The sequence below is a fragment of the Oryzias melastigma genome, unplaced genomic scaffold (genome assembly GCF_002922805.2).
Source record: "Oryzias melastigma strain HK-1 unplaced genomic scaffold, ASM292280v2 sc00262, whole genome shotgun sequence".
NCBI classification, from domain to species: domain Eukaryota; kingdom Metazoa; phylum Chordata; class Actinopteri; order Beloniformes; family Adrianichthyidae; genus Oryzias; species Oryzias melastigma.
In genome coordinates, this window is record NW_023416896.1 from 231,390 (window position 1) to 257,860 (window position 26,471).

The 26,471-nt window shown below is 43.5% G+C and overlaps 1 protein-coding gene across 3 annotated transcripts; it reads right to left on the reverse strand.

The window, feature by feature from the left end:
- Positions 1 to 508: 508 nt before the first annotated feature.
- Positions 509 to 26,124, reverse strand: LOC112142224 (titin). 3 transcript variants are annotated; one of them, XM_024265492.2, is made up of 20 exons: positions 25,764 to 26,124; positions 25,159 to 25,368; positions 24,043 to 24,209; positions 21,929 to 21,957; positions 20,853 to 20,899; positions 14,488 to 18,812; positions 14,258 to 14,419; positions 13,596 to 13,654; positions 13,381 to 13,401; positions 12,552 to 12,793; positions 12,347 to 12,417; positions 12,057 to 12,273; positions 7,780 to 10,364; positions 7,488 to 7,707; positions 5,540 to 5,750; positions 4,639 to 4,827; positions 4,357 to 4,561; positions 3,261 to 3,340; positions 2,744 to 2,801; positions 509 to 2,157 (listed from the first exon to the last, which is right to left on the reverse strand). In XM_024265492.2, exons 1-19 carry the CDS (start codon positions 25,834 to 25,836, stop codon positions 2,768 to 2,770), a joined length of 9,147 nt encoding a protein of 3,048 aa, XP_024121260.1. In that variant the 5' UTR covers positions 25,837 to 26,124; the 3' UTR covers positions 509 to 2,157; positions 2,744 to 2,767. The 3 variants fall into 3 exon arrangements, with proteins under 3 accessions (XP_024121260.1, XP_024121259.1, XP_024121261.1); XM_024265491.2 differs by having other exon boundaries at positions 12,347 to 12,420; XM_024265493.2 differs by lacking the exons at positions 509 to 2,157; positions 2,744 to 2,801 and having other exon boundaries at positions 3,257 to 3,340; positions 12,347 to 12,420.
- Positions 26,125 to 26,471: the final 347 nt, after the last annotated feature.

The window sequence follows — 26,471 nt, forward strand, 5'->3', positions numbered from 1 at the left end:
TTGCTTCCATATATGGAATATACTGTAAATATATTGTTCTCCATATAATTTTGTTTCGTAAGGGTGAACACACACACACACACACACACAATCATGCCCACATAGATACAGTACATGAATATTCACACATGCATGAACACCCCTACATGCACATACACACACACAAAACCAGACCTTCTCCACCAACATCAGAGTGTGACCTGACCAAGCCGTATTTGGAAGAATGGTCCAGAATTCCTAGAAACACTCCTCAACCTTGTGGCTCCCAGAAGAGTTGAGGCTGGAATATCTACTAAAGGAGGACCAGCATCAGATTGGACTCTATGGGTTAGAATGGGACGAAGCCTCAGTTCATGTGTGAGACAGGTGAGACAATACTTTTGGTAATATCGTGTACATGCACGTTTGCACAAACATATGCACACACACAAATGCTCACACACATGCATGCACACACGCTCCTGCCAGGGATGTGAGTGATGTTGACCAATCAGACATTCAAGAACAGCAGTGTGTGAAAAAGAGTTTATTCCAGAGAAGTGCAAACGGCAGATTTATGTTGCTCTAGTGTTGAACAAACAGCATAGAAAACACAATACAAAATACAGAACCGCACAAGAGACACCGACACAGTACCGCACACATGTCATCATCTCAGAACCTTCTGCTTTACACAGAGGTCCACCAGCTGCTGGCTAAAGAACAATGTTCACATTTACAGAAACACAGCTATGACCTACTACAATCCACAGAGCTGCGCACTCAGGGCTTCTGCAGAGACCAAGTTGTCTTTGGTTTGGGTTCTCCTTGTATCACTAATAACTACAAAGCAGAAGAAATGTCAAACTGACAGAACAACAACATAACAATAAGAACATCATTAGGCAACAAGATGGTTCCCAACAGAATCCCTCAGAAACCACGAGACCTGTGATAGGACCTGACATAGAAGGAGCCAGAAAACCTGGGCTAGTGAAAGAACCAAAGAACAATTGAAAGAACCTGATGCTGGAAGAAACAGAGAACGTGTGAAGGAAACTGACAATCCAGAACCAGAGAATCTGTGACAGAGCTGGTGCTGACAAAACCTGAGAACCTTGTTACAGGACCTGACACTTCAGAAACCTGAGAACTTGTAAGGAACTGGATGGGAAAGACAACCTGTGACAGAACCTTCCACAGGGAAAGGAAAAGGAATAACTGCTGCAGAAACCAGAACTAAAACCAAAACTTAAACGTTTGGGAACAAGACGACTTGTAATGAAACCCTAATGCGGAAAAAAACAGATAATTTGTAATACTGCTGATGCTGAAGGAACTAAAACACCTGTGGCAGAACGTGAGGGACGGCTGAATCGACGCGAAAACAACTAGAGAGTCTGCAGCAGAGTCCAACAGAATAAATCAGATATGGTTCCCAACAGAATCCCTCAGAAACGCAGATATGAATTAGAACTGAGTGTGGCAGAATCCAAAGGAAAAATCAACCACTGTTGTTAAAATAACAACTAAACAGGAATAATTTAGTGTTTTTTATTGAACACAGGAACATGTCAAACAGAATTCATCAAAGGAATCGACGACTGATTGATTCTGAAGAACTTTGAGGAACTCTGATCTTGTGGGATGCAGACAGGTCCAACCCTTGGAGGTTCTGTGAGACACATCTGTGAAACCTCTGGAAAAACCAGGAAACGCCAAACCTTTAGTACAACACAGAAACTGTTCTAAAGGAAGGTTTGTGTTCGGTTCTGCAGCCTATGGAATTTTATAAAGGGTCGGTAAGGTCCGCTCAGAAACAAGTCTATGTGTCTAAGACACTGAACCAAACATTAGAAATGTAAACATTGATGAAACAAAGCAGATGCTTGTGGTCTGAGATGTTCCAGACCCAGATCTAGGGTTCTGCGGTTCTTTAAATGAAGTTCCAGAGAGGCTCAGAGAGCAGTGAAGGCACTGACGAGAAACGCTGCGGCTCGCCGCTCAGAGGTCTGGATTCTGGCAGAAACCTTTGATCTACCACAGCGTGTGAGCAGAGATCCTAATGAGCAGGAGGAAGAACAGCAATGACACCAAAAGAGAGGTTTGGTCCTAGTCCTTTCAGGAGAACATCCACAGAACTAAGTCCAGCATCTTCACCACGAGCGACCGTCTTTCCTAACCAGAGAAACAGGCAGGAGAAACAGACTTTTAAGGTCAAATTACAACTGTCAAACTGACTGTTTAAGACCGAAGGCTTCAGGGGCTTCAGGAAACTGTGAAGTTTGGATTCAAAGAAGCTGAGCAGGAATCTCAACTCAGTATGGAAAGGACTGGGACAGTTTGAGATTGCTGCTCAACTCAGAGCAAAAATCTCAACTCTTTCAAGAAATGGTGAAAGAGCCTCCGCAGCATTCTGACTCTGGAAAATGTTTGTTTCTATGTGACTTTATTGAATCCCTCCCTGGATCTTTATCTTCAGCTACAATGACAAAACTGAGGGACATCAAGTCATGCGATTCACTTCTCTGAATCATTTTATCTTTTCAGTTGTGTGTGTCCCACATGCACCAGTATGCACCTGCATGTGCAGTAAGAGGAACAAAAATGTTCTTTTTGAACTTTCGTCTCTTCAGATGATCATAAATAAGCAGTTACAGCAAGCCAACATTTGTTCTGCTCTGCCGAGGCTCATGGGAAATGTAGTCCTTCCTTCTGCTCACCTGAAGCCTCGAGCTCAGACTGGGTAGGTGGGTTGTTTTACCTGGAGGACAACAGGTGGGAGGTGTTATGTGGTGGAGCTCCCCCTCCGCTCCAGGTATCTGCTCCCCAGAGGAGACAAACATTCATCAGTTTGAGAAGTGGAGCTTCAGGAGGACAATCTTCATCACAATCAAGATTGCTAGAACTGTCCGCTGAGGATGAGGAGAAGCTGCAAACTACTGATCTTTATCTTATAATTTATTTTCATCTACTCAAAGAAACTATCTTCCCTTCACTGGAACATTTCTTTGGATTTAACTTCGAATTTCGTTTTTGTTAAACTGATTTTTTAATTAACTTTTCAAGATTCTCATGTTAATGAAAAAATACTTAAAAGTCTCTAAAAAATGTAAATATTAGTATAAAAGTTTTTATGCTTTCACTTCACCAGCAGGAACAGAAAAAGTGATCTGTTACTCTCTCAAACACTTTCATCTTGAAGAATAAAAGCTTTCCAGCAAAACATTGAGAGGACTGGATAACAGACCATAACATCTGCAGATTAACAAAATACTCACACTTGAGTCTGCCGGACAAAGTCAGCAAAGCGCTGGTCTCTGGAGCACAGCTCAATTATCCGGAGACGCTCCTGGATATCCTGCAGAGGTCAGAGGTCACCAAAGACAGTGTTACATAAGACAGAGGAGCTGCAGGTAAAAATACCCATCTGCACGGTGCCAACATCCTGCTGAGATACAGCTCTGCGGGCCAAAAGAACGTCACAACAGCTTTGAAGAGCCAAAGTCACCCTAGTAGACTGGGAGGAGGCCAAGGGTTTCAGTTGAAGAGCTGTCTCATGCACTAGGGGGCATCAGCCATGAAGTCACTATGTTAAATCATATAAGGCTAGACCATCAAAGTTAAAGACTTGGTTTGAGCCTTCACAAATGTTCCTGATGCTCAAAGACATTGTGATCCCTGTTTTTTTTACATTAAAACCTATTCTGCAAGGTCACCAACAACAGTTTGTTCCTCGTGTTCTCCTATCTGAACCCGTCAGGTATTGCTAATATGCTAGGAAATCAGGTTTTTTTTTATCTAGTTATGACTGATTTACTGTGGGTTATGATGAGTTCAGTGCTGGCTACAATGTGATTAGTTATGGTTAGGATGGGTCCAATATTGCTTATGATGGTTAATGTTGCCAAATGTTAAGTGGTTGGATGGCTCAGTGGGCTAAGTATAGGGTTTGCACGCAGGAGACCTGGGTTCAATACCCGGAGTGTCCACTGATCTCCATCCCTGGGCAAGGCCCTTGACGCTGCTGCCTAACTGGGTCCCTGTGCCCCTCAAGTACATCTCTCTGCCAAATCACTGCTGTGAAATATGGCGACCCCAAAATGGGATAAGCCAAAAGGTGAAGAAGAAGAATGATAGCTTAATGTTGGTTAGGATGTTTATATAATGCTGGTTATGATTGTTAACTGCTGGTTATTATGGGTTTAATGCTGGTTATGTTGGTTTTTAATACTTTTATTATGTTTCCTGCTGTTATGGTAATTTTAATGCTGGTTACGGTTGTATTGAGGTTACTTTGGCGGATTCCTAACCCAATGCTGCATGTTGCTTTCTTTTTAGTGCAATAAATGAATGAATCACTGGACATTTCATCACCTCGGGGGTCAGGGTTGTGTTCTGGTATATGTGGAGCGTCTCTTCGTTGGTCACTGGAGCTGAGGCGTACTGGAGAACAGCAGCGTTGGTGTGCTGGGACATGCCATCATCATAACGACGGTAGTACTGGGTGGTAACTGGATCACTCTCAAACATGGGGTTGAATTTGGTAGCCCGCTCCAGAGTGGGATCACTCTCCCCCCTCCTTAAAAAGAAGGAGTTCATTATAGATATTCTCCTTTTTTGGAAAAGTTTCGGCTCCATCCTGGAGATGCAGCTCACCGCAAAGGGTCCTCTGTGTCCTCGCCGTTGTATTGCTCCCTTAGTGTTCTGGCCAAAAAGAAGATAATTCCAGCTGCCACTGCCAGAAAACCAACCACAGAGACGATGGCGATGCCCACCACCAATGGTTCAGAGACATATTCCTCGCAATGCTCCCCCCGGTACCACCAGTTCTCCCCAACTCGACACCTGTGGCAGAGAACACAGCTTGAAAAATGTGAGCCCCCTGAAAGCAGGTACTAACTTGTATGCAGACAGATTTAGACAGGTGTATGCTGGTTAGCACTCTCTTTGGTTTAAATCTCTGCTGGCTTCTTTCTTTGTGGAGTCTGCATGTTCTCTTTGTTCATGGGGGGTTTTCTCCAACTTCCTCCCACAGTCCAAAAACATGATTCTTAATCTAAATTGCCCTAAGGTGTGAATGTAGGCCGTGTGTTCCAGAAACATGTGTCCAGATGAACCCTGCCATCACCCAAAAGTAGCTGGAATAGGCTCCAGCAACCGAAGGGGATTCAGCAGGTTCTGAAAATGGACGGACGGACGGATTGATGGATGGACGGTTTCTAAATGACCCAAGAGTCATTTTTGATTTTTACTGGACCTTTGGACTTAAGTTGTTCTACTGCACAATGGCTCCTAAAGCAGTATTTACTTGTATATTAAAGGTTATTATTTTTATCGGCTGATGTGAAACTTTGGGTTCTGCAACAGAAAGGACAAGATTTCTGTGATTTCTGCATTCTTTAAAATGAATTAAAAACTCCTCTTTCACAAAGATAATGTAGGCAATAGTCAGACGATGTCTGGTTAAATAAGTTAAAAGCTTTCTTTTGGAGTAAGTAACCACACTGCAGTTGCTTGTGTGTCCTTGTAAGTAGGTGCCTCCTTGTAAACCTCCCACCTGCAGATGGCGCCCTTGCCAGGCAGGACATCACATTTGCCATCATTCAGGCAGAAGTCATGTTGCAGATCACAGATGCTCTGACAGGGAAGGCCTTCCACACTCAGATAGCCGGGGTCACACACACACTCGGCCTCGCCCGACCACTGGTTGACCATGCATCTGGAAAACTCGTTACAGGCCTGGAACTTGCAGGGATCAGCCCGGTCACCTGGAGAACAGAATCAACGGTGCTTTTAAAGATGCACCAACAACTGTAGAATCATTGACAAAGAGGCTTCAACATAGAGTGGATCACAGTGAGGAACATCAGAGACATCATTGACTAACCACCACCAAGAAGAGACACAGCCACATCCCAACGCACTTCCTCTTCTCACACACCTCTGCTCTGCTTTATAGATTAAATATATTCTTTAATTTGCATCAGTTTCCTAAAATGCTTAATGAATTGATGGATGTGAACTTGAAAATAAACCTCCTTGAGTATCAATTAAGACCTGGACTAGTGAGGTGTTTCATTTCCAGACATAGTAACGCTTTTTCCTTGAGTTCCAATCCTGAAAATCCTTTGACTCTTAAGCCAAACCTCCATCAGCACTGAACCTGCGCTTGTGCAACAGGAGCGCTGCAGCAAAGCAGCACCGTGATTATGGAGCTCAGAGCCGAGAGAGTCATTGCAGCAGATTAAGTTTGTACGGCTGCACTGTGATTGGCTCAGACAGATTAAAGAGCCGCAGCTCAGCAAACATGCAGGAAACACGGAGTCTGCTCCATCAACAGTGTCTGCCTTCAGTCCACATTCTGGACTCACTCTTATTACATGCAACCTTGGTAATAGTTTCATAGAGAACAGCTGTTCTCCTCATGATGTTTTATCTCACAACCTCTCCATCAAAACTCCAAAACCAGCAGCTGCTCATAAATCAGAAAACATCTGTGGATGTTAATTCTCAGTGGTTTCAAATAGAGGACGGCATTTTGCTGGTGCTGCTTCAATAACACGCTGCATGACATTTCTGCAAAGACGTCCTTGGGTTTACAAACACAGACGTGCAGGTCGCTCCAACGAGCACATTGACTTATGGGAGTGAAAGCAGACTCTGAGTCACAGCGAGCTGCAGCTCAGGATCCTTCCAGACAGATTATCAGAGGTATTAGATAAGTCCTGACAAAGGAAAGGCCATCGGAGCTGCAGGTTCCTCAGAATGCATGAAGCCTCGCTAACGTGTTGGGACGTAGAGGATTCAGGTCAGTTTAGATTGGGGTGTCCAAACCTTTTACAGGGAGAAAATGTGTAAATGTAGGTAAACTATTTGATGATTTTTTTAAACAATGGAATACTATTTATTTCTTCACATACAACAGAAATAAATCCTAATACATTTATATGAAAATTACTGTGAATTTCTGATTTGAAGACCAGAAATAAAATAAAGAAAAAATATTGGAGAAATAAACCTTTGTCAAAGTTAAATCTGTGTTCATATGAAATGTTTTTAATTATTCACTAATAAATGCTTATTGTAAACTTCTAAATATAAATCATGTTAACAGGATAATAATAATAAAGTAGTCAAATAATTCTGAAATACAAACCACTGTAGTTTTGATCACAGAAACACATAAATCAGTTCTTCTCAATTGGCCCTTGAGTCTCTGAAGGTCAAGGAGCCAAAGGTTGTTGCTGCAGGTTTAAAAACGGCTGATCAATCACAATAAGAAATCTAGTGTTTAGAAAGTGCTGTGGGCCTCAAATGATTGATTTAATGACAGGCTGGGAGAGCTGTAGTTGGCCCACAGGCCTGACTTGAACATGCCTGATTTAGGCGATGAATCCATCTACTATCAAACTCCTGATGACATCAACTCTGATGATGATGTCATCGGTACTGCTTTTATTTTTGACTACACAAATCTTCATTCATGTCAAACACTGAAATCCCACCTGATTCCACATCCAACGAGTACTTGTCGATGGCCATGTTCATCTTCTGGTAGGCTGTGTTAGCGAAATCCTCCAGGATCAGGTAGATCACATTGGTCACTTCTTTAGGAACCGGCTTTCCAAACCGCATCCTGCTGTTCACTACAATACTGCCGTTCCTGAAGTTCAGGATCTCCAGGTTCTGGAAGTTGTTGAGGTTGGACTGAAGGTACGGGACCAGCTACAAACAAACAGACAGCATGAATAAGGTGGAAGAAGCTGAATCTCAGGAGGATGCTCCTTGGGTTCTCACCAGGTGAAGGAACTGTTGCTCCAGAGCTTTGTACTCTGGAGAGCTCTTGTTGAAGAGGTCTGGAGAGAAGGCCATGTTGGTCACCCTCAGGCTGAAGAATACGGTGAGGGCCCTCCCAGGCTGGGCTGGTAAAGCTACAGCAGCTCTGTCTAAACTATGAGCTTCACTGAAGAAGCCACTGCTTTCACCTTCAACTGCCACGCCACCGTACTGGAACACATCGATGCTGACATTGATGGCTGACACGTCCAAGAAGTCTTGTTCAGCTGGCTGGAGATCAAAGAATGGAGAGCTGCCGTCGCCTGCCTGCAGGTTCAAATCCATGTCTCTGTCTGCCACGCCATCCAAAGGTTCTGCTTGAGGTTCTACATGTGCCTGAGAGTCTCCTGTTTTCCCAGAAGATGAGTAAACTTCAAGTTCAGATGGTTTCTTTTCCACACCTTCAGTTTCTGCTCCAACAGTAACATGCTGTGCAGGTTTACCATCCTTTCCAGAAGGTTCTGCTTTCACCTCTAATTTGTCTTCAGAAGGTTCTTTTCCTGGAGCTAAAGTTTCTCCTGCTGATGGTTCAGCATTGTCCCCAGAAACAACTTCTGTGTTTTCAAATGGTACGACTTCCATGAATTTCAGAACGTCAGAAAGGTCTTCTTGGACTTCAGAAGGTTTTTTGGACTCTTGCAAAGGTTTCACATCACTTTTTAAGGTTTCTTCTGTTCTTTCAAACATTTCTTTTTCCACTTTTGGAGTTTCTTTTCTTCCTTCAACTTCCGTAGAAACATTTTCATCTTTTTCCAAACCCAACAGTTCCCCTCTGATGGCTTTATCTTCAACTACTGAAAGTTCTTCTACTTGTTCTCCATTTGGGGATTTGACCCCCACATCAGAAGTTTCTTCTTTGTGTTCTGAAGGTTGTGTTTCCACTCTTGTTGTATTTGCTTCCCCTCCTGAAGGTTCTGGTTCTGAACCCAGTTCTAAAGAACCCAGGGAGCTCTCTACAGCCTTCATCGTCTTGCTCCCTTCAAACACCTCCACCGTGGACTCAGAGATGTCCGAGAGTGCAGGGTGGATCCGAGCTGCAGTGACATCATCATGGTTCTGGTTAAATAGGTCCTCGTCATCTGGAACCAGATCAGAGACTCTGGTGAAAGGAGAGTCCTTCTCAGGTGAGAGGATTGTGTCCATACGGTGCTGTGGAACCGAAGTTCCAGCTGTGACTGCAACAACCAGAACTTCATCCACAGCCAGATCAGGATCCATGGCCTTAGGTACTGGAGGTGTGGTGTGAGTGGTTCCAACGTGCTGTTCCTCCAAGATCTCAATTCTGATGTTACTTTTTGTTTCAGAGACTGAAAGCTGTGAAGGTTCTTCTGTGGTGGCTCCTCCACCTGGCTCTATCACTGCCTGGACCACTGTGGGCGTGGTTACAGGTGTGTGGACTTCAGTATGAAGGACATCAGGAACTTCAATTGGATGGATCGGTTCAACATCCTCCTTCTCTACCAACTCTTTTACTGTTGCAAGATCTTTTGCTTCAGTGGTTTCTTCCACCTTCTCAGTGGATTCTTGCACATCTACATGGATGTTTCGCATCTCCTCTGTGGTTTCTGGCATTTTTTCAGTGGTTTCTATCACTTTTTCAGGAGTTTCTTCCACCTTTTCAATTTCTTCTTGCAACTCCTTATGAGTTTTTTCTAACTCCTCAGTGGTTTCTCTCACCGTCTCTGCGGTTTCTTTTACCTTCTTGATGGCTGCTTGCACCTTCTCACTGGATTCTTCCTCAGTTTTATGCGTTTTCTTCAACTCCTCTGTGGTTTTGTCCACATCCTTAACAGTTTCTTCTACCTTCTCAGGAGTTTCTCTGATCTCTTTGAGAGTTTCTTCCATCGTTTCAGAGTGCTCTTTCAGCTTCACATCTGAGTCAGTGAGACCTAGCACCGTTACTGTCTTTTGAGTCCAAACTTCATGTTGAGAACTTGTGACTGCTCCTTGATTAGAAAACATCTCAGTCTCTGTGTTGTCTTTATGGAGTCCAGATGCCTCCACTGTCGATGCAGCCAGATTCACAGTCAGGGCTTCCTGAGGTACAATTAAGGGTGGATGAGTTGGGGTGGAGTATTGTGGAGATGTGGTGATGTGTGGAGTCACCAGCTCCTGACTGAGAAAAGGAACCTCTGTATATCTGCTGAAGGTGTCTTCTTCAGAAGGAGCCAATGTGGTTTTCTCTGAATCCCCTACATCTGTTTCTCCTGCTGTGGATGGTGGTTCTGCTGAGGCCATGTCCTCTTCCATGTCCTCCTCCAAATCAGGCGGAGGAAGAACATGCAACTTGTTTCGTTCTGTGATACTACTTATTTTAAACTCTATTGGAGGCGTAAATGACATGAGATCAGCTTCTTGTTCGTCTCCAGAGGAACCAGATCCAGATCTGTCATCGAGTGAGGCGTTAAAGTGAGTCTCCACAAAAGGGAGTATGCTGATTCCAGGATGACCTTCGAGATATTCTGAGGGATCCTCTTGAGGAACCCCTGTCCTGGTGCTGAGAGTGCTTGTGAGGAGGAAGCCCTCATCCTGGATCTTCTCTGGATCTGTGGAGACATACATCATGAATGAGTGAGTGAGTGAATGAGTGAACTTTATTTATATAACCCTTTCCAACTCCTTTCAGTGTACCAAAGTGCTTCATGATGAAAGAAAGAAGAAAGTAAAAAAAAAAAGACAAATTAGGAACAAAAATTAAAAAAAAACTGCATAAAAATACAAAAGCAGTCTGCAGTAAAATCCATTCATTCATCTTCTTGGCCGCTTCTTCCCTTCCAGGGTTGTGGGGGTGCCGGAGCCTAACCCGGCTACTGAAGGGCGAAGGCAGGGTTCACCCTGGACAGGTCGCCAGTCTGTCACAGGGTACAGTAAAATACATAAAAGACAAATAAGAATACAATAAAACAAAATAAAATGTCACAGACTACAGAGCGTTAAAAGCCATTCTGAAAAGGTGTGTTTTTAAATAACATTTAAAACTGTTAATGTCTGACATCATAAGCAGTTCTGCTGGAATATTATTCCATAATTGAGGCCCGGAATTGGAAGAAGCACGCTCACCCCAGTGTTTCTGTGGTGACCTGGGCACCTCAAGCAGATACTGACTAGTAGACCTTAAAACTTTAGAATGGCTACGGACATTTAAAAGCTCAGTTAAGTAAACTGGGGCGACACCATGAAGAGCCTTAAAAAAAACAATTAAAGTTTAAACTGAATTCTAAAATGAACAGGGAGCCAGTGAAGAGACTTATGTGTGGATGTTCCAGTTAACAGTAGTGCTGCTGCATTCTGGACTAACTGGAGACTGTTGAGTGATCTCTGAGTGACACCAAAGTAAAGAGAATTACAGTAATCTATGCGGGAGGTGATCAAGGCGTGGATGGATGTTTCTAGATCACTGCGGCTCAGGGAAGGTTTAGCTTTAGCTAAAAGGCACAAATGATAAAAGCTCATTTTGACAATATTGTCAATCTGTTTGTCAAATTTAAAACAGTTGTCAAAGATCACTCCTAGGTTTCTGACAGTGATGGAGTCAGCTGTAGAGGTGTCACTGAAATCAAGAGCAGTGGCTCTACATCCTTTGGGAGGTCTTTTTTTCCTGAACTGAGGGCAGATATATCTGCAGATCATCAGCATAGCAATGGAAAGAGACGCCATGTTGAACCAAGTGGCAGCAGATATAAAGAAAAAAGAGCAAGACCAAGGATAGAACCTTGAGGTACCCCACAGGAGAGCGGAGCCACAGACAAGAAGGCCTCACCAATTCGAACAGAAAAACTTCTCCCTGTTAACCTTTGTGCTACCCTTGGTATGTTTACATTAAAAGTGGGGTCATCTGGAGTGTCTGCCACTGGTGTCCGTGACAGATATTGAATCCTGTCCACCTTCGTCATGGGAGGGATCACACATCAATAAAAGGGTGGGGTCATCTGGACCCCATAAGATTGACCAAGGGTTAAGAAGGATTTGAACCAGTCAAGTGCAGCGCCGTGAATGCTGATGTTCCAGTCAAGGCAGGAGGACTGCATGGTCCACCGTGTCAAAGGCTGCTGTCAGGTCCAATAGCACCACAACAACAGACGGTTTGGCTTCAACAGACACAGCAATGTCATTGTGGACCTTCAGAAGTGCATACTCTGAGCTGTACTGAGATCTGAAACCTGACTGAAACTTCTCAAAAATCATGAAGCTAGCATCTCAGAGATCAGTGGTCCTAACAGTCTACAACTTGCACTCACTCTGCTCCTCCTGCGGCTCCAGGTTGCTGGTCGGTGGAGGGGTGGGGGTCCTCTCATCAAACAGGAAGACGTCGTTTTCGCTGACCACCTCCCTCTGCTCACCTTTCCAGGGATCGATGGGGCTGAAGAGAAAGTCTTCTTTCTTCAGGAAGACCTCACTGCTGTCAGCTTCATGGGCTGGAGCATCAGGAGGTTTCTCTGCCGCCAAAACGTTATCCTGAAAAGAAGGAACATTACAGATGTTTCTGCAGACGCCTCAGACCTTCAGCTAATCAGGAACTTGGAGTCACCATGTTGTTGAAGGTATCGGTCGGTCGACTGGTTGGTTTCACTAATGGTAAAATGTTTTCTGCTGCTGCTGCTGCTGCAAAAAAAAAAAAAAGTCACAAGAGCTACTATCAGAGCTTTTCAGGAGATGTTAATTAGAACAGAAACATCAGAGGAGCTGGAAGAACAGATCCTCTAAAACCAACAAAATCTGGAACAGCAGCTTACAACTCTCCAGAGGGTCCAGGCTGCTGTTGGTCTTGAAGGTGTCCTTGTGCAGAGCTTCTGTGATGTAGTTACGAAAGTCGGTGATGGTGTAGATAACAGTGGGCTGCTCGGCACTGCCAGCAAAGTTCTTCTCCACCAGGTTGTTCTGCAGAATGATGAAGTCCAGAGTATCGTTGGAGATGTTGCCGCTGTCTACCTCCACCTCCAGAGTGATGGAGTAATGGACCTGAACCACCAGACCGCTGAAAAACCAAAACATGGCCAATTCGGTCAGATCTTCTAACAGAAGACCCACATCAGACATGGATGTCAACAAGAAAAAAACAGTTATGATTCATCATTTTTAATAACTGCAAACAAAAATCTAAAACTATTAGAGAAAAAAAAAAATCAACAAATTTAGAAGTTCTACGTATACAAAGACAACTGGTCAGAATCGGGGGTTCATTCTTTTGAGGAAACCTGTCACCACATCTCCAACACCTTCACCTTTCTGAAGATCTCAGAAAGATCAGCATCAATCTGGGGATTTGGATGTCCTGCAGCTGCTCACAAAGCAGGTTTCTGACAGTTTCTTTTTCTGACTGTCTGACTGCTTCATAGCTTCAGTCAGTTTCTGACCTTTGAATTTTTCTGGTTCTTTCAGTCTTCTAACTTTTTATGACTTTTTGTCTGCTTTCGACTTTCTGTTGGATTTTTAGAGATCTGTTATTTGACTGCTGATCTGGAGATTCTATTGAGATTTATTAAACTGAAGTTGGTACTGGTGTTACCATGGTAACAGGAGTCTGCCTGTGAAAGTGAAAATGAGAAGTTGGGTTGAACTTACCGTTCCAGGTCCTTCTGAGGCCTGAAAACAGAAAGCAGAAAATCTGTAAAGAAAAGTACGTCAGCCAGAGAAAACAATGAGACTTTCTCTTGAAGTTCTCTTGCTAGAGCCAATCGTTCTTCATTAGAGAACAAACGATGAAAGCTCATTGAGATTCCCAGCAGATAAGTCAGTTTGAGAGAAGCTCCTAATGTTCTCTATAGACAGAGCAGTACCTGAATTCAATGATGGAGATGCTCTTGAAGCCTGGCAGCTTCTCAAAGGCGTCTTCAACCTGTCAGACAAAGAGGAGAAGTTTGATGGACTCCAGAGGTTTAGCAGACGAATTGTCTTAAACTCTAGAGATTCCAGCACTCTATGAGAACTTTGGCAGCTTTTAGGAGAATTCAATAAGCCACCAGCTGATGATACAAAACTGTTCAGAATAGTTTCTTCAGAATCTGATCTGCTCTCTGGAAGACCTGAAACTGATATCTACAGCCTTTGGTTACCACCCATGATTGATTTTTGGTTCTTTATTCATTTAGAAGATCAGAGTAAAGATAAACAGGATATAAAAAGAACTCTGCTTCATGATTAAACAAATCTGACCATGTTCTGGTCCACCAGCTGCTCCAGGAATCCTCTTTCCCTTTCTTCAAGTTGAAACTTTGAGTTAACATACTTCCGTCTGAACCTGCTTCATGGTTCATCAACACTTTCACCTTTTTCTCCTTGTGTCTTCAGAGTTTGAGGCAGCAGCCATGTTAAATCATCTGCCTGTGTTTCCTCAGTTTTGGGTGAAATGCTTCATTTACCTTCTACAACAGGTGAAGATGTGAAACTTCTGAATTTAGTTTGGTGGACCAAAGGAAGCAGAAGCTCTGCTTCATCTCACCCTGCGTTTGAAGTGTCTGGCCAGATATTGGTACTCTACACTGCTGGGATCCCTCAGTGCACCGTTGTAGCTTTCTCCTTTCAGCTTCATCCTCAGATCCACCGTCTGGTCCTTCAGGAGCCGTGGGGGCTTCAGCAGCGTGTCCGCTATCTCGTTGTCAATCTGAGAACCCAAAGAAATATTACATCAGTTTTAGCTCAGTTAGGAAACAAAAGCCGGTGCAGACTTACAGAGCTCTCAAGCTCCTCCTCCAATGGGAAGCCGTTGTTTCCAAGTCGGTTGTCCTCCTCTTCTTCTTCTGGAATTTCTAGGAGATCCGGGAAGTTGCCGTTGTTGGTTTCCACCACATACTTTGTTGTGATCTCTACAGGAGAACCAATGATGTGGGTTGAGCTTTTATCTGTGGCTCCAGCAGCTGATCCTGGGGTGATGTCCTCCTGGACAATCTCTGATGCAGGTTCTGACACGATTTCCTCGCTTGTTGTAGTTTCTAGGTTGGTGGGAAATTCTTCAGCCAACTCAGGAGTTCCAACTTTTTTGGTTTCAGCTTCTGAAACCCTTCCTAAATGGTCTTCAGTCGCCATGACTTCTGCTTGTATTCCACTCTGCTCAGAGACTTTGATCCTGGGTGTCTCCATGTGAGAAGGTACCTCCTCTGTAGACTCTGTGGAACCCTCCCTACCTAAATCAACTAGAGGTCCTTCAAGAACCTCTGATTCCAGTATTTCCACCTCTTCAGTCTCTGGCACTACCTCCTCTGGGTCTTCTGGGACAACAAGAACAACAGGAGTGACCTCTTGGTCTAATTCCAAATGAGTCTCTGGTACTTCCACCTCCCAGGACCGCTCTAGGGTTCCATCATTCTCTGATGCCTCCTCATTTCTGCTCTCCATTGGTAGTTCTGCTGTTTGTTCTCCATGCACCACAATCAAATCTTCAACTGGATTAATATCAGGTTCTATGTCTGGCACAGGTTCTTCCGTGTGTCCTCTTCTCAGTTCCGTCTTCTCCATTGTTTCTTCTTTTGTGGCCTCAGCTGTTCTTGTTTCATTCCTGAAATCTTTTGGATCTTCTGTGGACTCAGGGTCACCCTCTGGTACTTTGGGAATTTTTGTGTCTTTTGCTGATTCAGTTGTAGGTTCTGGTACCTGTGGTAGTTCCCCTGTGGGTTCTATTTCTAAGGAATATGTTCTTGCTGGTTCATGTTCTTGTTTTAACCCTATGGATCCTGATTCTTTTTCCATTTCTTTGGGAGCTTCTGTGTCATTTTTAAAATCTTTTGTGACTTCTGCTTCATGTGATGGTTTCCCACTTTGTTTTGGTTCATGTTCTTCAAGTGGTTCTTTTCCTTGGTCTCTAGCACGTTTTGTCTCTTCATCAGTTTCTTCAAATATAATCTCTGATGGTTTTGCATCTGGATGAGCTGATTCTGTGGTAGGTTCCTTTGCTTGTGCATGTTTTCTTTCATGTTCTGTTTCTTCTTTTAATTCTTTGACTGGTTTTGGTTCATTTTCAGATTCTTGAACAGGGTTCTCTTCATGTGCTGATTCTTTTGTGAATTCTGATTCTTTAGCTGGCTTTCTTTCTTGTTCCTGTTCTCCAATTAGTTCTGGTTCTTCTGGTAGCATCATAGTTTTCTCTTCCTGCTTTGATTCAGTACTGAGTTCTGGTTCCTGGACTGTTTTTTTTGTGGATTCTGCTGTTTTTGCTTCTTCTCTAGGACCTTCCTTTATCAATTCTTTTGTACGTTCTGGTTCCTGTGCTGGTTCAATTGTGGGTTCTGGTTCTTTAATTGGCTTTATTACTTGTTCCTCAACTAGCTCTGGTTCTTCTTTTGGTATTGTGATATTTTTCTGTTCCTGTATTGATTCAGTGGTGGGTTCTGGTTCATGTGCTGGTTCTTTTGTATATTCTGGTTCTTTAATTGGCTTTATTGCTTGTTCTTCATTTAGTTCTGGCTCTTTTTCTGGTACTCTGATAGTCTTCTCTTCCTGCACTGATTCAGTGGTGAGCTCTGGTTCCTGTGCTGGTTCTTTTGTAGATTCTGCTCTCTTTGCTCCATCTCTAGGAACCTCCATTATCAATTCTTTTGTGTGTTCTGGTTTCTGTGATATTATTTCTGTAGATTGTGTTTCTTCTGATTTTTTTCTGCCTTGTTCTGGTTCTAGCTTTGCAATTGGTTCTGATTCTTTGGGTAATTTGATAGATTCTACGTGCTGTGTTGTTTTTTGGGGGGGTTCTGGTGATGGTTTCATGACATCTTCTGGTTCTGGTTTTAGTGCTGTGCTTTGTTCACCTCCCTTTTCAGATTCTGTGACAAGTTTTGTTTTCTCTACGGATTCTTTTGTTGGCACTGGCAATTGGGCTTGTATTATAGAGTATTCTTGTTCTGATTCTAGTTCTGTTATTGTTTCTGCTTGTTGTGCTGGTTCTATAGCATGTTTTGCTTCTATTGGTTCTGATGTGTCCTCTAATGGTTCTGTACTTGTTTGTATTAGTTCTGTTTTGGATTCTGATTCTTGTTCTTTAGTTGTTTTGGGTTCCTTTGTTGGTTCTCTGAGAGTTTTTTCCTCCACTGTTGATTCTTTAGTTGGTTCTGACACTAGTGCTGGGATTGTTGTTTGTTTTGGTTCTATGATTTTATTTCCTGTATTTTCTGGTTCTTTTAGAAGTTTTTCCTCCCCTGTTAATTCTTTAGTTGGTATTGGTACTTGTGATGGTATTCCTGCTTGCTCAGTTATTAGTTCTACTTCCTTTGCTGGGTCTGTGCGAGGTTTTTCCTCCACTATTGATTCTTTAGTTGGTACTTGTGCTGGTATTAGTACTGGTTCTGTGATTATTTCTGGGTAATTTGGTGGGTCTCTCGTAGGCTTTGGTTGATCTTCTGATTTGGTTTTGTGCTTTGATGTGTCCCCTCCTGTTGATGCTGGTTCTGTGAAGGGTTTACCTTCATACAGTGTTTCTTCATTGACCACCTCTTTATTTACGGGCCCTCCAGTTGGTCCTGATGGTTCTTGTTTTTTTACTAAGAAAGGTTTGGACTCTGCCAGTGGTTCTGCTGTTGGTTCTGTTTCTGCTGTGCCTTCTTTTTCAGCATATGTTTTGTGTGCCGTTTCTTCCACTAATGCTGGTAGTTCTACTGGTTCTTTTAAGGGTTCAATATCTTCTGCACAATCTTCTCCAGGTTTTGATTCAACTTCAACACTTTCGAGAGGTGGTTGTTGGTTTGGTGCCACTTCTTCCACAACTTCAAGAAGTTTAGGTTCTTCTGCAGTATTGAAATGTTCTTCTGTCAGTATGCCAGGTGCATCTGGCTTGACTGTTTTTTCTGGCTTAACTGCTGATAAATCTCGTGATGTTTCGACTGTATCCCTCACTGAAGGGCTTGCCAGCTCAGTTTCTGGAATTTCATCCTCTGTGGGTCCAGTTTCTTTAGCAGGACCCTCAGTCTGAAGATCCACCTCTGGTTCAGGTCTGTCATCTTCATCAATGACATCCTTTGGTTTTCCTAACGTGTCTTCAGCCTTAGCTATTGGTAGACCTTCCTCCATCTTATCTTCTAAAATCTGAGTTGGTTGGGAAGGAACCTCTACCAGAACTTCAGGTTGGTCCCGTCCTGTGTCTTCACCAGCCTCCATATTTATTGTTGTGATAGAAGCCTGAGAAAGATCTGATTCAGAAAAGTTGGTAGATTTTGGTTCTGAAAACACACGTATGGACAGTCCATCATCTTCTGTGTGTGTTATTATGATTGCAGATGGAGGTGTTTCTGCAATGATATCAGCTCCACGGAGGCTGATCCCTACAGCTTCTTCAAAAGGAGGTTCTGGATCTGGTGTTTGTGTTCCCACTTCAGGTGTTACAGAAGGAGCTAGATCAGGTAACATTTCCACTTCTTCTACAATGTCATTAGCTAAAGTCACAACTGTGATGATGTTTAAATAAACGTCTTGTCCTTCCTTCTCTTCTGAGACCACAAAGCCCTGGGTGGTGGTTTCAGTCACAATGTCTTCAGGAACCTCAGAGATCATGTGCTCTGATCTCACCATAGTGTGCGGTTCTGGTGCAGGTCTTATGGTGGGTTTTGGAAGAACCACAACAGCTCCACCCCCTGATGAAGGTTCAGCTTCATGGCTGATGACAGAAATCCCCTCTAAATCACGAGGACCGTTCTCAAGGATTTTATTATCGGTTCTATCTAAGAATGTTCTGTTCTCCCTCATGTCCTGGTCCAAACCATCACCAGGTTTGAGTGTGACATTGACCTCAGAGCTCACCTCCACAGGTTCCACAGCAATGATTTGAAGATTAGAAAGATCAGGAAGGGTTCTATCATAACTCTGAGAAGTTGTGTGGCCCAAACTTTCATCAACATCGTTTGTCTCTTCAGGTGTTGTGGTGAGATCCATTGGGTCTCCAACAGAAGATGTTCCAGGTGCTTCCGGAAGGGAACTTTTGAGCTCAGAGACCAGAGAGATTGAAGAAGTTCCTTTATGGTTTGGTTGAAGCTCCTCCTGGTCGACTGTGACAATGACTGGACTCATGGTGGTCATTTCTGTAAAATGATGATAATGATGAAGAACATCAAAACTCTGACCTTTAAAGTGATGCCAGCTGTGATGACTCATGTACTGCAAAGCACCCTCGCCCCCCCTCTCAAAACCCAATGTTAGAGCTTAACCCTGGAGGATGGTCTGAACAGGAGCAGAGCCATAAGAGATGTTCTCCCATCAGCACCCTCTACACTGACTTTGCTTGAAGGTTTCAAACTTTCACCTGGTTCAAGTGTTGGTCCCCCCATAGGCTGCTGACCCCTCTCATATTTCCTGATGAACAGTCACTTTGCAGGAGCCCCAATAATCACGTAAGAGAATTCAACAGCTCTCGCCGGTCCACAGTGGGCGGGGCTCCACCTGTGATCTTACTGACCCTGATCATAGGGAGAGTTCAGGCACGTCTACACCTCTATTGTCCCCCCTCCCTCCACTGACCAGTCTGCTGCCCGTAAATAGGCTTATGAGTCTATTCTGAGAGTGCGCGCGTGAGGGGAATCAGCCTCGTGCACTCCATCCTGCTTCACGTAAGACCGATTGGGGCGTAGGGTGAGCTGACCTGAGCATCCACCTGTACAACCTGTGCCAAACACAGTCTGGCTTCCAGCCGTCAGGGGGGAGAGGCGTACTTACGAAGGTCACCGTGAGGTTACGATCAGGACACTAATCCCTGCAAACATCCATCCTCTCACTGTAAACTATCCAATTTGCGGAAGACGCCCAGCAGATCTATAGAATCATGGTGAGATGATGGTGGCAGCCGCAGCAGCAGCTCCCACTGTCTGGTTACTTAATAATGATCTGAAATATTTGATATTTTGGTGTCAGAATCAGATCCTGACAGCAGTTAAATAAGCGGATCTGCCTTTTCCATCAAAAACTAGCATGAATCCCTCAGTAATCCTTCTGCAAACGACTAGGTCCACATTTATCCTGGGAAATCCACGAGACACAAACATGCTGATGCAAAAGTCTCAGACTGCCAGGGAGAACTCAAACCACGAGAGGGCTGATCCAGATCGCTACAATCCGATCCTGACCCATACAGATGGATCCAGACCTAGGGTGTGCCAGTCAATTAATGACTCCATTTCTTTTTCTACGATCCAACCAGATAAATCTGTCTGAGCCAAATCAATTAGCAGATTAATCAATACCATTAAGAAATTCTTTCAAAATGAAATAAATTGATAAACTGATCTTGCAAAATAGCATTTGGGTTGAAACCTAGTTGGCTTATTCGTAAAGACAATCAAGTACCATCACAGCAGACAACACATATTTCATCCAGCAGAAACTGATCAACCATCATTCCAGTCCTTTGAATTTATCAAAGTCATGTGACCACACAGTCTGCTAGTAATGATTAGGCAGATGTGGAAAACCAACAGTGGGGTAAACTTTATCAAACTAAAATGTGAATGGATTTGACATTCATTCTTGTTTGTTTGTACACATATTTAATTTACACTTGATTATCTTGAAGAAATACAAGGAATCTGGAGAACTTCACCCGCACTGTTTAGTGTCAGGTATTTATATCTGAGTCATACTGCTGGAAGTTTGGGATAAAGATGTTCTGGATCCATTTCACGTCAATATCCAATCGTATCTTTCAAATGAACTATATTGTACGCCACAAATTATGACAAATTAAATTGCTGGTAAAAGTAATTACTAAACCCCCATTCACACCACTGTAGGGTGATCCAGACTCCTACAGGTTGATCCAGTCCGCTACAGGTTGATCCAGACTCCTACAGGTTGATCCAGTCCGCTACAGACCGATCCAGACTGTTACAGGTTGAGAACGAAGGAGTGTTGATATGAAGCAGGTTGGAAAAATAAGGAGGATTCAAGTTCTGAAGAGTCTTAAAGGTAAACTTCTGGAGTTTGATTTTAATTCAGTTTTCTAAAGAAAAGCCGCTCCACCACAGTGAGAAACTATGGTCTCTAAAATAAAAAAAACTTCTGTATTTTCTTAACTCTTCTAGTTCCCACTGTGCTGAACCCCAGGGCGGAGAATGGAGGTGAGCTCCTACCTGATGGCGTCTCCATCACTGGACTTTGTCTCTGACCCGACTCTGAGCTGCAGGACAAACAACAACTTTGTTCAGATGAACATCAGAAAAAGCTCAAAGTTCCTCACAAATAGGAATGTTCCTCTGAAGAACATAATGACAGAAGCACCATAAGGGAAAAAAAATCCAACAGTTTTTTTTTTTCAATTTAGTGTTTTCCAGGATCTAAATTAAAATCACAAAATTTGAAAATCTTTTGTTTTCAGGAAGATTCTGTAACAAAGATTCAAATGGATCATTTTAAAATATCTGCTTCAAAAACATTCATTTATTCATCTTTTCCCTTTCGGGGTTGCGGGGGTGCCGGAGCCTATCCCAGCTACTGATGGGGGAAGGCGGGGTTTACCCTGGACAGGTCGCCAGTCTGTCGCAGGGCCGCTTCAATAACATGAACTGATTAAATGTTGTTCTATTCCAACATTGGTGAAGCTTTTTAGTGAGCTGCACAGAGAATTTTCTATGTTTCAGTAAATCTAAGGAGAACTGTAAACCCAATGGTTCTACAAAGATCAGAGCTGGACTCACAGAAAAACTGAGAGCAGTATTTATTTTCCTAAATGTTCCACTAAAGAACCGGACCATCCTGCTCTTGTAATAATAGGTTGTGATTCTCCACTTGTGAGGCCGTTGGTTCTGACTATGTTGCTTTAGCAGATCAGCGGAGGAAAGGTGAGGCGTAAAGAGACAACAGCAGAAGTGGGCTAAGGAGCGACTCCAGCTCTGAGGGTGATGGTTCGGTTCTGAGGGCGTACCTGCACGGACGAGATCCTGAGGAGGGGGGCTTACTGCAGTCAGTGATGGTACACAACACGGGAGTCCAAACACAACAACAACAAAGGTCACAAGACTAAACACGGAGACTCCTTCAATGAAAACAAACCACAGAATTAGAACTGGATCAGAACACCAGAACCATCCTGAAGGTTCTGCTGCTTTTGGATCCACACACAGGCCAAACAATTACAGCGGTTTGTTGTCATTTAAAGTTGAAATATTCATTGAACAGAAACCATCTAGATGAGAAGAATTTGACTGACCTGTTGACGGCAGCAGCTAGAACCACCCTCTGAAACAAACACAATACTCGTTTTACTATTGATGCTGTTAATGGGAGTGGAGCTCGAAACTCTGTTTATACGTCCAAGTTTTCTATGTTTATAGTTCTGACCCACAAGATAGAGACTCAGAAGGAACCATGCAAGAGAGAAGATCATGAAAAACAGAAACGAACATGGAACACATAACAAGACTGTAGACCCAAACCAGACTGGAATAAACCAATCTACAATAATCAGCAGATGGAGAGAAGAGATCAGTTTATCCACTGTTGAAGCAAATATCAGAGAATGGAAGATCACGGACAATCCCTCCATGAAAGATTTCACCTGGTGGAACAAATGATTTGGAGTGAGGAAACAGACCCGACCCACACAGAGGAACTGGTCAGTGACCTGAGGAGAGCTGGGACCACAGGAACAAAGGTTACTATAGTAACACATGACATCTTCATGTTTTCAAATCCTGCAGAGCTCCAGAGGTCCTGCTGCTTAAACCAGCACATGTCCAGAACCATCTAGAGTTCTCCAGAGACCATCTGGATGATCCAGAGAAGGATTGCAAAAACTTAATGTATTCAGATGAGATCAAAATGGAACTCTTTGGTATAAACCCCATTTGGAGGAAGAAAAACATCATGGCAACTTTGAAGCCCAGGGGTGGAAACATCATGGTTTGAAACTGGACTACTGATCTGTATTGAGGAAAGTATGAATGGATCCATGTATGGAGAGATTTGACTAAAATCTCCTTCCATCAGTGAGACATTGAGGAGGAAACATGCCTGGATCTTCCAGCAGGACAGTGAGCACAAACACACTGCTACGTGAACAGATGAGTGTCTACACAAAAAGCATTAGAAGGTCCTTAATCCAACAGAGAATCTATAGAGACAGTCCTAAATCTTCTCTGGACAAGATCTGCATGAAGATTGGATCAAACCTGCTGAGACCTACAGGGGACCTTTGACCTCTACCACTGAATCATTGTTACATTTTCTGCTGCATTAAACAAATCCATTCTTTAAAAAACAAACAATGAGGTTACCTGGATTCTTTGTCTCTGTCTCATAGTTGAAGTTTTGAAGAACATGACAGACCAAACTCTGGATTATCAGAGGAACAGCCTGCAGAATCTAAGGCCCGATCCAAATTCTCCAGTTCTCCCTTCCCCTTAGCCCTCCCCCTTCGTTTATCTCTCCGTGTTTGCTGCAAACGGAGGGTGATGAAAAAAATAGTCTAATATTTCAGACGTGACTTTCGTTCGATGATGTCATCAATAATCGTCGGTCCGCTAGCTTTAGCGTGGAGCTTCCAGTACTTGAATAAACATAACAACAGCGGTTTTATAACTTTAAAAATGTCACTCTACAGCATAAAGTCATTACTTACATTTAAATGAAAACTTCTGTGGTTCAGAGCACACCAAAGTCAAGAAAAGAGCTTCTTAGAGCAACACTGTCTATTCTCTCCTGATAGTGGACTTTCACCCCTCTGTTTGGAGTGTGAAACTTAAAAAATAATAATCCGGACACGACTTTGAGTTCAACTGCCACTTCAAATCAAGGGGGAGGGAGAAGGGGAGTATTCGGATCTAGCCAAAGACTCATACTTTTTACCCCTATAGTTGTCACGAAGGGCAGGTGAAGGTGTTGGACCTAAACGCAGGAGACCAGGTAAGGTGGCAGAAAGGTAGACTAATTGAACTAAACCATGACATGAACCATAAGAGAACCGAAACTGTGACTGAACGGAACAGATAACCTGAAAATCAGACACCTAAATACGCTAAGGTTGATGAGCTGAATGAAGACAGCTGTTAATAATCAACCTGAACATAATGAGACTGAAAGTGAAAACAGAACATGACAAAAGCACCATGAAAACCCAAGCTCAGAATCCGGACAGTACTAAAGGGGATATGAAGAACTGAAAATGATGAAGAAAAGCAGGATATTTGTACTGACAGATTCTGTCCCCAAATCCTCAGTCCATCACATCTTCATTCCTCTGGCTCACCTGCTTCTAAATGTTCCCCCATGAAGATCTAAACTCAAGCCTGACTGGAGATGGAGGAAGGAAGGCGGCAGACGTACCCTCATGACCAGACTCCTGTGTTCCTCTGATTGGCTGAAGAACCTGCCAATCTCCATGGCACTGACAGATCCGTTCATGCAGCGGCTCACCCAGCTTTGGTACTGATCCCGGTCTGGCAGCTGGTCCCAGAAGACTTTGAAGGCCTCCCACACCGTCTCCTGACACACTAAAGGACAGATGAGATGATCATTGGGAGAAGCATCAGGAAGACATCAGTGGGTTGTGAGGAGAGCATCACTAGACTGGAGACCATCAGGACAGCTGTGGTGCAGTGGTAGAGCGGTCCACCTCTCAGTGGAAGATTGCAGGTGCAGTTCCCGATTTGCCTGTCCGAGTGTTGAAGTGTCCTTGGGGTTCCGAACCCCACATTGCTCCTGGTAGCTCTAGGTTGGTGCCATCAGTGTGTATGTGTGTATGGGCTGGGACTGTAAAATGCTTTGGACCTTCTATGCAGGTAAGAAAGTACTGTAGGAGTCATTTACCAGAAAGTTCTCCTAAGGAGAAGAATCATTTAGGTTCACCAGAGCTCTTAGGAAGTGAACAGTAAAAAAGGATGCTGGTTCACCCGTAGCAGACGACTGGTTTTATTCAGTTTAACTCACCAAAAGTAAAGTTCCATCTATTACACCCCAGAAGTTCCAAGATGGCTTAACAACAACTGAATGGATAAATAGATGAATGTTTAGTGGATAAACTGATGCAGTAGCACTAGTCTGGCATCACAGCGTGAGGACAAGAAAACCAGAGCAAAGATCTGATTTGATTCACACCCTTTGAAGGAGAAATTAGAAGAAATCTTTGAGACAAAAACGTTCTCTTTCCTCTTTATTTAGACTCACTGTCAGTATATATGAGCGTCTATTCTAGATCTTCACTGCTGCATGAAGTTTAAACTGGTAAATGTTCCTCAGGTCTTATTTCCATCAGAATCTCTTCTTGGAACAAACAGACTTTAAGGAACCTTTTTGGATCTGAAACACTGACAATGAAGACATCAGCAGCACCTTCCGGAGCTCTGATAGAACATCTGCTCTGCTCTAGCTGCTTCAGCTACTGATCAGAACCAGAAAGTTGGTGTGGATCAGAGCCAGCAGGTTCAGCAGTAGAACCTGTACCTCTCAGGTGAAAGTAGTTTAGGTGGTTGGAGACCGCCTGGTCAAAGGTCTCCTGGGAGCAGAGCTTCACGCCACTGGGAAACAGAACGTTCCTTTTTCTGCGAGTCAAAGTCGACTGTCCTCTAAGCCAGAGACGATCCAGGTCTGGCGCCGGCTCCTCCAAATGGCCAGTTGTCTCCTTCAAGCCCAAAATCCAGTTCTGAGAAGCATCTGAGGACAGAAAACAGGAGAAGTCATCTCAGGTTTTTAGGTTCTGCCTCTAACTTCATGATATTCTGAGAAATGTTGCCATTTCAGTCCAGGAGAACCAAGCAGGATCAACTACAGAAGTTTCTGAGAGAACTCTGAGGTCCAGCAGAGGAAGCAGCAGAACCAACATCTAACAAGCTGCATTCCAAAGCAGAGAACAAAGATCCAGAACAGGACAGATCCAGAACCTGACAGATGTATTGAGCATAATGACTCATTTGATCAGAGTTTGAACGGTTCATTGATCAGAACTGATCCCCACCAGGGATCCTTACAGCTGTTTCATCTGAGCGGCGTGATCAGAAAGACCTTCTTCTGGACAGTCAGTTCTTGCCTAAAGGTCGGCAGTTGCTCACCTGTGTGGGGGTGCACGTATCCTGACAGCAGCGCCGCTGCGAGTACCCACAGGGCTCCCCTCCTCATCCTCATCTCTGAGTCTTTGTCCTGCTCGGTTTGCGGTTCTTTAGCTTCCTAGAAGCTCCCTGGTACCTCCAGCGGCGGTCATGGTAGAACCTGGAGAAGGTCACGACGGCGCTTCCTCCTGTCAGAGCAGCAGATGGGACTTTGCTGCGGCTGCGGGAGATTTCTTCTTGGTTCTAATCCTATTTGCTAAGCCGCTGGCGTGGACGAGTGTCAGATGCCGCCGTGAGCGAATGGGTTTAGAGCATCTACAGAAACCAGCCCAAACCATGAACGCACCTCTGCAGCCACCCCCCCACCAGTAAAAAGAACAAATTTAAAAGTCCTAAGAGCAGTCATTCAGAGTACTGTCCATTTAAATCAATGAACTTCTACGTTTAGAGAACATTTATTTACTTCTTAGATTTTTATCATTTCATTTCCAATAGATCATGAGTTTAAATTCCAGAATTATTTTTGGTTTGGGGAAAATAAAAAGTCATACATTTTTATGAAAATGTAAATTTGTTACTTTTTAATTTTTTTCTCAAAGGTAATTGTTATATTTATTTTATTTATTTATTTTAACATTTCAAAAACAATAAGAGGATCAGCCCCCTTGAGATGTCACATCTCGTTTTCAAGGGGTTCCTCATGAAAACAGA